The following is a 12,256-nucleotide window of genomic DNA, read 5'->3' on the forward strand; positions in this document are numbered from 1 at the left end:
AAGCAACAAGTACATTTTTATGTAGTGAGTTTTCTATTTTGGGTGCTTCATCACCAGCCAACTCCTACTCACTAATTCTCAGTTTGTGAATATAGAGGTCAGTAGATGACACAACAATGTCGCCAGTAGACTAAATTACTGACTGGTGTAAGCCCGCAATATTACAATGAAAAAGAAGGAGTACTTTGCATCATCGTAACTCAACAGTAACCTAAAATAACAAGGGATTGTAAAACAGAATATACCGTATATACTCGAGTATAAGCCGAGTGTTTCAGCCCTTTTTTTATGGGTGAAAATACCCCCCCTCGGCTTATATTCGAGTCAGTGAACCTGAATTCTTGACAGACGCGGCTTCCTCCTGGTGTTCCGTTCCGTGATAGGCATTTGATACTGTGTTCCGCCTATCACGGAGGTCCTCTCATCCTTGGACAGTTCCCCAGCAGAAACTGGGCCAGATTCAGATAGGTCAGCGGATCTTTAGATCCGCGTAACCTATCTGATTTACGTTACGCCGCCGCAAGTTTTTGAGGCAAGTGCTTTATTCAGAAAGAACTTGCCTCTAAAGTTGTGGCGGCGTATCGTAAATCCCCTGGCGGAATTCAAATTCCGCGGCTAGGGGGTGTGTAACATTTAAATCAGGCACGTCCCCGCGCCGAACGAACTGCGCATGCGCCGTCCGCTAAATTTCCCAGCGTGCATTGCTCTAAATGACGTCGCTAGGATGCCATTGGTTTTGACGTGAACGTAAATTACGTCCATCCGTATTCGGGAACGACTTACGCAAACAACGTAAAAAATTCAAAACTCGGCGCGGGAACGACGGCCATACTTAACATAGGATACCCCTCACATAGCAGGGGTAACTTTACGCCAGAAAAAGTCGAACGCAAACAACGTAAAAAAAATGCGCCGGGCGGTCGTTCGTTTCTGAATCGGCGGAAATCCTCATTTGCATATTCGTTGCGTAAAAAAAACGAAACGCCACCTAGCGGCCGGCCTGGAATTGCAGCCTAAGATCCGACGGTGTAAGTCACTTACACCTGTCGGATCTTAGGGAGATCTATGCGGAACCTGATTCTATGAATCAAGCGCATAGATCCGACTGACGGAATTCAGAGATATGACGGCGTATCAGGAGATACGCCGTCGTATCTCTATCTGAATCTGCCCCATTGTGTTCAGTATTCCGCCAATCACGGACGTCCTCTTGTCCGAGGATGAAAGAATGTCCGTGATTGGTGGAACACTGAACACAGTGTCTGCTGGAAGACTTAATCCGAGGATGAGAGGACCTCCGTGATAGGCGGAACACCTGTCAAGAATTCAGGTACTCGGGCACAGTGAGACTGCAATGGGCACAGTAAGGTATGGCACAGTGAGGTTGCAATGGGCACAGTGAGACTGCAATGGGCACAGTGAGGTATGGCACAGTGAGACTGCAATGGGCACAGTGAGGTATGGCACAGTGAGACTGCAATGGGCACAGCGAGGTTGCAAATGGGCACAGTTAGGCGTGCAAATGGGCACTGTTGACCCTCCTTTCCGCTTACAGTAGCTGCTGCATTCTCACCCTAGGCTTATACTCGAGTCAATAAGTTTTCCCATTTTTTTGTGGTAAAATTAGGTCCTCGGCTTATACTCGAGTATATACGGTACTTTTTAACTGTACTGTACACTTTTTCAATGGGCTCGTAAACAAAATATAACAAATATAAAACAACTTAAATATGAAGAGTGCTGTACTTGCACAGAAAATTATTTTTTAACTATGTTGTGCAGCCTACTGTACTATGTAAGCTGCCTTGAAAAATAATTCATACCTCTTGAAATTTTTCACATGTTACAACCAAAAACGTAAATGTATTTTTATTGGGCTTTTATGTGATAGACCAACACAACATGTAAATAATTGTGAAGTGGAAGGAAAATGATAAATGGTTTTAATTTTTTTTTTTTACAAGCATATATCTGAAAAGTGTGGTGTGTATTTCTATTCAGCCCCCATTACTCTGATACCCTTAACTAAAATCTAGTGGATCCAATTGACTTCAGAAGTCACCTAATTAGTAAATAGAGTCCACTTGTGTGTAATTTAATCTCAGTATAAATACACCAGTTCTGTGAAGCCCTCAGAGGTTTGTTAGAGAACCTTAGTGAACAAACAGCATCATGAAGGCCAAGGAACACACCAGACAGGTCAGGGATGAAGTTGTGGAGAAGTTTAAAGCAGGGTTAGGTTATAAAAATGATCCCAAGCTTTGAAAATCTCATGGAGCACTGTTCAATCCATCATCGGAAAATGGAAAGAGTATGGCACAGCTGCAAACCTACTAAGATGTGGGTGTCCACCTAAACTGACAGGAGAGCATTAATCAGAGAAGAAGGAGGGAAGGAGGGAAATCGACAGTGCTGTGGTGGGAATGTGGGGGGGGGGGGTGGTATCAGTCAGCAGAAGGACATGAAACCTGGAAAGGAGGCATTTTCCTCCTGAAGCCCCTGAATGCCAGTGGGTGAGAGATGAGGAGAAGCTGGCTGATCAGTTCTAGCAAATCCTGCCAATCCTGTTCAGGTGTGACAGGGAGGTCACACAGGCCTCCTGGAGCATGCGCAGCCACAGTCCGATCTGAATAATGTGTCCAAGTTTCAGACAGACTGGAACCCCGAGCACTATTCAAAACCTGGACAGGTGGCACTCTAGGGGCTGAACCCACCTCAATGTAGTGCGAGGGAGACACATCCTAGTTTTGTCTCTACCTGTGCTGTGGAAGGGTCAGATATGTGCTGGGGGGCTATTTGGGAGGAGAGAGAACTTTTGCTAGAAGGTGGGGTGGAGGAGGGGGCAAATATGTGCCGGGGGGAGGATTTTGGAAAAGAGTGGGCTTGTGCTAGAAGTTGGAGTGGGGTAGGGGAGAATGTGTGCTGAGGGAGTGCTTTGGGAACCGAGTGGGCCTTTGCTAAAAGATGGAGTGGGGAGGCGGATGTGTTCTGGGGGGTGCTTTGGGAGGGGAGAGGACTTGTGCTAGAAGGTGGGGGGGATTTCCAATCCAATCCCCTCTCTTCTAGCACAAGTCCTCCCCTCTCCCAAAGTGCCCCCCAGCACATATCCTCTTACCTTTGTTCTCTCCTCCCCAAATTTCTCCTCCATGTGTGCATTTTGAGCTGCCAGAAATGTACTCAATTCCTGTTGTAGGCTGACAACCAGTGCTGTATCTTGGCCTAGGCCTAGGCCTAGGGTGGCACTTTGCAGGGGGGCAAAAAAAAAACACCATCCCTGCATAAAGAGTCCCCACCACTTGCACTACTATTTTTAGTATAGCGCCATTCGTATGTGGCAGACTGGCCCGGGGGGCAGACCGGCAGCCACACTTTATAGAACTAGTATGGCAACCGCCAATACTAATAAGTGTGTGACACTGCAGCATAATGCTCCACCTACCCTCCTCCGTGGCATCCTTGGGAGGAAGTTATGATATATATTATAAATTAGTAAAAAATGTAAATTAGGGGGTGCACAAGTCAGGCCTAGGGCATCACATAACCTAAATATACCACTGCTGACAACACACAGCATTTTTGGAAAGGAATACATATGATGTATTGTAAATCAAAAGGGAAACGCTAAATACGTAATAATAACTAGTAATAACATGACAAACAAAGTTCTTAAATTGAATTAAACTAATCATTTATAAAACAGGCTAAATGAACACAACATGGGTAATGTGTAAAAAAAATCAAAACACGCAAAAGCAGAATTCAAATATATTTATTGAGGGTAATATTTTTTTTTAATTTCAATAAAATAGATTTTCGAATGTACTGTATAAAAGAATTAGGCTTTTTTTTCAATAATTTACTATTATTTACATTATAATGTTGTTTCTGTTAGTACACAGAACCGATACTCGTGTTCATTTCCATCCAGCAAATATATCTTTCCCATCACAGGAAATTTCACCCCAGCAGAAAGCCCCTTACAAAACAAACAATTAAAAATGTTAATATTGCACAAGAACTTACACTGGAATGTAGATGATGTAAGTGCAAAAAACAGCTGGCCCATTAGTGGGCATGTATAGAAGAGGGTCCCTGTGAAGGGACACTGTTTAGACCCTCATTTAAGGCCATTAGCTGTTTCACTTACATTCATGAGCTCTTGACGTGAGTGCCTCCTGTCCAGAGTCTTCCTCCGTGGTACAGCACATTGTACGTGCAAAGGCAACTGCCCATTGTACCTCAATCATTACCACGGACATCCATTTACTCCTCTATTCACTACAGATTTAACTTAACCTCAACAGTGCTACTGGTGCCACTTCCTCTGATGTTATCAGTACTAGTGAACCTGACTTTTCTTCAAACTAAAATAATAATACTCACTTGGGCGGTGATTCCCTTTCTCTACTCACTTGGGTCTGGTTCTTGCACAGAGGGGCCTTTATAATCGGCACTGACTGGAAGGGACTGTCTTCCTCTGTGTTGAGCACCAAGCCCATAGTATGGCTCTTGCACACCTCTAACGCACCCCCTAGTCCTTTTGGGCTCCTAAACGTGTAACTATCACTTTTTTTTATCTCACATACAATTGGCATATTTCTTAACATACTCATGTCCCTCATATCACAATATACTAAAATGGCAAATAAATCCATTTCATTTGGTCTTCATTGCACCTACTATGGATACATTGTGCACAACTGTAGGTAATGAAAAATTATAGCTTATGTTTGGTTGTTGATGATTATTCATCCAAAAAAAAAACCATAATGATTATTGTTCCTACGAAAAGCCCTTTCTCGTCAGGGTCTTTAACATAAATTACTGCAATATTATAACGTTGCTGCTGGTGTATGATGCTTTGATCTCCTGGCAACAATTAGGCAAACAATTCTGATCATGCACTATGTTCGGAAAAAGCCACGTGCATGCAATTAAAGCCTAGATAAGTATTATGGAATGGATATTTAGAACAAGCAAACCTTTATTTCAAGCTTTCCAGGGCATCTTCTGCCTCTCGTTCACATTAAGGCATTCTGAAAAGTCGACTGATCTTTTGCTAAAGTCTATGCGCTAGTTGCTAAGAGAAATGCATTTTAAAGTTTTAAAAAGGCCACAGGGATAGCAGCACTCAGGAGGTTTCACCTTCATGGTAAATAAATCCTTGCAGGTTCTTGATAACTTCAGTCTAAAATATCTGTTTCAAATGGAACCAGATGGTAATAGGACAAATTAGTAACATAAGCTGTTGGGTCATCGGCGTCCTCAGCCTCTTGAGGAAAATCTGTTCCATTTCCAAATCTGTAAGAAAGGACAAACAAAGGTAAATGAAACAATTGAAAACCACAGAAAAGAGTCTGAGACGTGCTGTGATAATGCCGCCTACTTGATTTGTACAAATTTTAGGAAACAGTTGGACATATAGGCATGATCTGACCTCCTTCACACAAAATACTTAAGCTGCTTGGTGCATAAACATGAACACTTAGGCCCCGTACACACGAGAGGATCTATCCGCTGGAATTTATCCGCGGATCACTTTCAGCGGATAGATCCGCTGGAATCCAGTCCAGGAGATTGATCCGATGGTCTGTACAGACTCACCGGATCAATCCGTCCAATTCCATCCCTCGCATGCGTCGTAATGATTCGACGCATGCGTGGAAGTCCTTATATTACAGCGTCGCGCACGTCGCCGCGTCATCATCGCGGCAACGGTGCGACACGTCACCGCGGAGGGAATTCCGCGCGGATTTTGATCTCATGGTTAGTACAACCATGAGATGAAAATCCGCCAGAGAATTTATAAATCCTCTCGTGTGTACTAGGCCTTAGACCGACCGAATCAAAATTTGTCTGGTTTGTCCAATTCATCTATGGGCAGGTTGGTTGTACTGAAGTTGATTTATCGATTGACTACAATACAGCCAGTCTATCAGGATTTTTCATGTGATCACTTCTGACAATTATAAGCACCAGCAGAGATCATTATATTCTGAAGGCGGGGAAACTACGGCTAAGGCTCTTTGCCGAAACGTGTCAGCGCTATAATTTTACTGTCACTGATGTAACCAATAAAGTATTTTTAAAAGTATTTCCTAAAGGATCACAGTGTTGCCATCTCTCTCCATTTCTGTTGCAGGAGGGATCTGTCAAGATTTTCGTCAACCCATGGTACCTTACAGTGGTCACTGGTTGAAGAACAAGCACACACAGAAACACTGCAGACTAAAAGTATAGAATTAGTTAACCTCCGTCCGGCTAGCCCCTTCTGACTGAAACTGAGTCTTTAATCTGCTGACTAATTCATCTAGACCAGGGGTGTCAAACTCAATTCCAGCGTGGGCCTGTAACAGGCACTCCTCGCGCCGTAACCTGTAGTGTGTTCCACACTGGCGCGCATTACGGCGACCGCGCAATGACGTTATCGGCCGGCACCGCGCGCATTCCACGGTGGAGTGTGGAAGTGCGCCTGCGCATCAGCGCTGGATTCGGTGCACCTGTTACCTGTCTAGAAAGGCATTCAGCTTATAAACAAGCCTGATTCTATTATTTTCAGCCGTACCGCTCTCCACGCTACAATACAGGTGTCTTTGCTGCCATACTGGACATCAACCTAGGCTGCAACATTATGGCCAGCTAGCAAAAGACCTTCACTACGTCCAGGCTGCCATCGCTGCGGACAACCTAAGAGATCTTTCTTGCTGACACCCTACACTACGGAATCCCTTGCTTCAAAACTCAAGCCTGCAAACGGATAAGTAGCAATTGTTTCACTTGTAGTTCTACAGGAAAACCTGCTACATATAATTACTCTTAAACATTTTTTGTAATTGCTCTTGCTTGCTAACTATTAAGATACTTCTTGGGATTGACTGGTGTGTCTTTAGCTGTCGCTGTAGAGCTTCTTAAAGGGACATACTCTCAAATTACCTGTGCTATAAATGCCTCTCTTATGCAATTAATAGTTGCTATAACTAACCATATTTACTACGTGCTTTACATAAGTTCTTACTTGTTTATGGGCCTATGTTACTGAACATGTTCGCCCTAACTTTTCTATGCTAAGGGTTGAGGTATTTCATACTTACTCCCTTAGCGAACTAATGCATTCTCTACGTTAAAGTGATATGATGTAGAGAACCCCCAAACTCCTGTTTGCGTGGAGTGACGCCCGGGGTCCCGTACTGATAATCACTATACATACAGCAGTGCATTGAAATCGTGATCTGTATGCTATAATTTTAAACGCTAAGCTTTGGTCACATGTTGTAATATGTCCAACCTTAGTAGCTCAACGCCTTTCTTTATGTGAGAGAGAGATGATGTAGAAAACCCCCCAAACTCCTGTTTGTGTGAAGTGACGCCTGGGGTCCAATACTGAATTCTCACATAAAGAAGTGCATTGAAATCCTTGCTAACTGCAGTTGTGGTTCTCTTCGTTCACCAGAGTTGTTACAGGGCCACATCGGCATTATGAAAGATTTTGACTATAGTAAGGGAAGAACAAAAGTACATATATACAATGCCTTTTGAAAGGTAACATTTGGCAATACAGAATTAGTGTGCCTAAATTTCCTTTCTGATATGTTGCATTCCCTTGAACTCCAGAAAAGCAGAGCACTTGATGGGAAACAGCTAGCAGCTCCCATAGTCGCTAGATCTGGACTGCTACTTTCTCACAACTGGTGCCTCAAATGGGCCGGTTGTCTCTGTAAGATTAGATGTCCAGCGCATTCCCCTCCCCATATCTTAGATGTCAAGAGCCACCCCACTATCAGAAGTTGAGTCCCCCACTCTCCCTTACATCACAGTGCACCCCCTTTTCTTATGCTGCTGCTGGGAAGAAGCTGGTTGCATTGCTTGAAAGCAGAAAGTAAGGGTCTGTAAAAGGACCAGAGGGCTGGAGCTCTCCTGCAGCTGCAGGAGAGGTAGGAGGGCCACATGCAATGGCCTGAAGGGCCTGATTCAGCCCATGGGCCTTGTGTCTGACACCTGTGATCTAGACCTATTGCTTTTGCTACAGAGTGACAGACGGTTGATGGGTGTGACTCCGTGTCTTGCCGGTATGTGTAATATTTCGGGCTACTTTTGTGTTTGGACTGTGATGGGACCCTTGGTGCCCTGAGTCTTATTATTACACTGAATTTATACCATTTCCCTGAAGAAGCCAATGTTTTGGTGAAACACGTTGGGATAATTAATTCTGTACTTGAAGTCAGTGTATTTGAATAGAACATTAATCTTTATATTTTGACAATTTTGTGTTTAAAAAAAATCTCTTTGTACAATAAATTACGTCTTCTTTTAAAAATGAAACTACTTGATTAATCGTGTGACTGGCACCATTATAATCCCAATCCTTCCTCCCTTTGCTACTACTATATCAGGGATGTGGTGCCATATCTAAAGAGGACACACTTGCCACCTTCCTTACACTTTTTACAGCATATGAAAATGACCCTAGGGCTTCTCCTGCTGATTGGATAAAAAAACATTATTTTATTTACAGTATATGCAATATTTCATATATACAATGCTAAAAAGATTTTGACTATAGTAAGGGAAGAACATAAGTACATATATACAATGCCTTTTGAAAGGTAACATTTGGCAATACAGAATTAGTGTGCCTAAATTTCCTTTCTGATATGTTGCATTCCCTTGAACTCCAGAAAAGCAGAGCACTTGATGGGAAACAGCTAGCAGCTCCCATAGTCGCTAGATCTGGACTGCTACTTTCTCACAACTGGTGCCTCGCTATTGTGATATAACTGATGAATTGCCTCAACCAACTAATACCAAGGTGCAGGAGGTGGGAGGAGATGGGCTACAGTCAGATATAACACATAGAAGACAGTTGACAATAAAAGTGTTATATTTAAAGCAGGGGTGCTCAACCTCTGGACGTGGCCCTCGGAGCCCTCTGATGTGGCCCTTGACCTCAAACTGAACGCAGAAGGTTTGCTGCGCTTTCAGAAAGTGCACCACACCCACAATATATAATAAAAGTCTTTGGCAAAGCAAAGCTAACCCGCAGGAAAGCTGCAGGTGCACTACTCTACTCTACACAGTGTTTGCAAACTGCAGCGTATACGTGTCAAAAGCAGCCTTATAGGGGGTTCAGGACAGTAAGGGCTTGTTTACATATGGGGTATGGAGGGGGTGAGTGGTTTTACCACACCCCCCCCAAACCACTGATGTAACAACAGGGGGGGCCAGGGTGGAATATACAGGAACTGATCCTCTCCCGTCTCCTCCTGAAACTGCTGAAAGCTCCTCCTCTTCCTCCTGCCGTCATTTAGCAGCTGCATGAATAAAATGTTCATTATGCTATTTAACCACTTGCTTACTGGGCAACTAAACCCCTTTCCTGCCAATTTTCAGCTTTCAGCGCTGTCACTTTGAATGACAATTGCGGTCATGCAACACTGGACCCAAATTACATTTTTATAATTTTTTTTCAGACAAATAGAGCTTTCTTTGGGTGGTATTTAATCACAGCTGGGTTTAATTATTTTTGCTAGAAAAACTAAAAAACTAGAAAAAAAGACCGAAAAAGCTGACAAAAAAAAGTTTCAGCGTTTGCTATAAAATGTCGAAAACAGGTAATTTTTCTCCTTCATTGATGTGCGCTGATGAGGCTGCACTGATAGGTGGCACTGATGGGCACGGATGGGTGGCACTGATGGGCGACACTGAAGGTCACTGATAGGTGGCACTGAAGGCCACTGATATGTGGCACTCATAGACAGCACTGATAGGTGGTACTGATGGGCACTGGTTGGTGACACTGATAGGCAGCAACGATAGGTGGCACTGATGAGGCACTGATTGGCAACACTGATGGGCACTGAAAGGTAGCACTGGTGGGCATTGATACAAGTGACAATGGTGGCCACTGATAGGTGGCACTGGTGGGCACTGCATAGCAGTAGTGGCTCTCCCCATTGGGGACTGATGTCCCTCTGACAGAAGCCAGTTATCAGCTTGTTTTTTTCTCCACTCCACTTCCATAGGCTGTGCAAAAATGCCCAGGTAGCCTAAACCCACTCTGTCCTGCCTATACGTCCAGATGGGCCTGGGGTTAGAAGTGCGTCCCCAGAGGGTGTTCTGGTTTATTCTGCACATGTACTCTTTATCCTTCTAGGAATGGGTGCTTCACAATGCTGAGCTCAGCCGCTGTTGCTACAGGAAGAGAGACCGCCCTGTGCATGCACGCAATTTTAATGACACTTTCAACCTCCAGAGGGGGTTCAACAACCTGGACGTTTTTGCAGACAGGCCAGCCCAGCCTACAGAAATAGAGTTAAGAAGGTTTTTTTTTTTAAAGCTGAACATGATATGCAGTGAGCTGGGGATGATGGATTGAATGGGGGTAGGGTTGTTAGAAATGTGCAGGAAAAGTGAACTAACTCCTTAACAGACCAAAATGAAGCAAAGAAAGGATGTTCATTGCTCGAGTTTACTTACATTTTAAATATGAACAAAGCATATCCCCTATCGTGTGTGCTCAATCCAGAGCACTAAGAGCCCTTTCACACTAGTGCGTTTTTGCCGCGTTTTCACGGTAAAAATATCGCTATTAAAACGCTCATAAAACGCTCCCCATGCATCTCAATGGACCCTTTCACACTGAGGTGTTGCGCTGGAGGAGAGTTGAGAAAAGTCCTGCAAGCAGCATCTTTGGAGCAGCTTTTGAGCGCTGAAAAAAACGCTCCAAATACGCCACTCTCCATTGAAATTGCGGTAAAACACGGTAAATCGCGGTAAAAACGTAGTAAAAATTGGGTTTTACCACTATTTTAACGCTCCGCTATAGGCGTTTCCAGTGTGAAAGGGCTCTTAGTGTCATTTCTGTCCACTGTCTTATTCTTCTGCTCTAACCACTTAAGACCCGGACCTTTAGGCAGCTAAAGGACCCGGCCAGTTTTTGCGATTCGGCACTGCGTCGCTTTAACTGACAATTGTGCGGTCGTGTGACGTGGCTCCCAAACAAAATTGGCGTCCTTTTTTCCCTACAAATAGAGCTTTCTTTTGGTGGTATTTGATCACCTCTGCGGTTTTTATTTTTTGCGCTATAAACAAAAATAGAGCGACAATTTTGAAAAAAATGCAATATTTTTTACTTTTTGCTATAATAAATATCCCCCAAAAATATATATAAAAAAAATGTTTTTTCCTCAGTTTAGGCCGATACATATTCTTCTACCTATTTTTGGTAAAAAAAAAAATCGCAATAAGCGTTTATCGGTTGGTTTGCACAACATTTATAGCGTTTACAAAATAGGGGATAGTTTTATTGCATTTTTTTTTTTTTACTACTAATGGCGGCGATCAGCGATTTTTTTCATGACTGCGACATTATGGCGGACACATTGGACAACTTTGACACATTTTTGGGACCATTGTCATTTTCACAGTAATTGCAATTTGGGAGTTAAACACAAGGGGGCGCTAATGGGGTTATGTGTGACCTCATGTCTGTTTCTAACAGTAGGAGGGTGTGGCTGTAGGTGTGACGTCATCGATTGTGATTCCCTATATAAGGGATCACACGATCGATCACGGCGTCACAGTGAAGAACGGGGAAGCTGTGTTTACACACAGCTCTCCCCGTTCTTCAGCTCCGGGGACCGATCGCAGGACTCCAGTGGCAATCAGGTCCGCGAGTCCCGCGGCCGTGGATACGAAGCTTCGGACCCGGTCGCGTGCACTCGCACGACCCCGCGGCTGGGCTTAAAGGGCAACGTACATATACGTTGATGTGCCCAGCCGTGCCATTCTGCCGACGTAAATCGGCAGAATGGCATGAAGGTTTGTTTCTTCTCTGTATATCACCTGAGGCCAGTTACTTCATCGATTTATTGGGTATATTTTAGGGTTTACAGCAACTTTAAGGTCAGCCATACATGGTTCAAATCTCAACCCTTTAACCTCCCTGGCGGTATGATTCTGTCTGGAATTACGTACCAATAGCGGTACAATTATTTTGCAAGGAAATTTGGCGTTTTATACTGTAGGCCTGTAATTCTTAGGAATAACTCATTTAAATCTGACCAAACAAGAGTCTAGTAGGCATCCCGGGTATGAATTTTTTTTTTAAAACAAAATTATAAATTATAATATAATAAATAATTATAACAAATAATATCATAATTAAAATAAAAATGATTCAATAATGTAATCAACTCAAAATCACTGAAATTTGTTCAGTTGCAGAATTGTCGCTGTCATTACTTTTATTTTCTTATGA

The 12,256-nt window shown here is 43.4% G+C and overlaps 1 protein-coding gene across 1 annotated transcript in view; it reads right to left on the reverse strand.

The window, feature by feature from the left end:
• Positions 1-4,778: 4,778 nt before the first annotated feature.
• The window catches only part of PXDC1 (PX domain containing 1), a 115,789-nt gene continuing 108,311 nt past the window's right edge, over positions 4,779-12,256 (reverse strand). The window contains exon 5 of the mRNA XM_040353646.1: positions 4,779-5,301. Within this exon, the coding sequence (XP_040209580.1) occupies positions 5,184-5,301 (118 nt within the window). The 3' untranslated portion in view covers positions 4,779-5,183. The remainder of the gene's footprint in view (positions 5,302-12,256) is intronic.

Source organism: Rana temporaria, chromosome 5, assembly GCF_905171775.1.
Source record: "Rana temporaria chromosome 5, aRanTem1.1, whole genome shotgun sequence".
Classification (NCBI taxonomy): domain Eukaryota; kingdom Metazoa; phylum Chordata; class Amphibia; order Anura; family Ranidae; genus Rana; species Rana temporaria.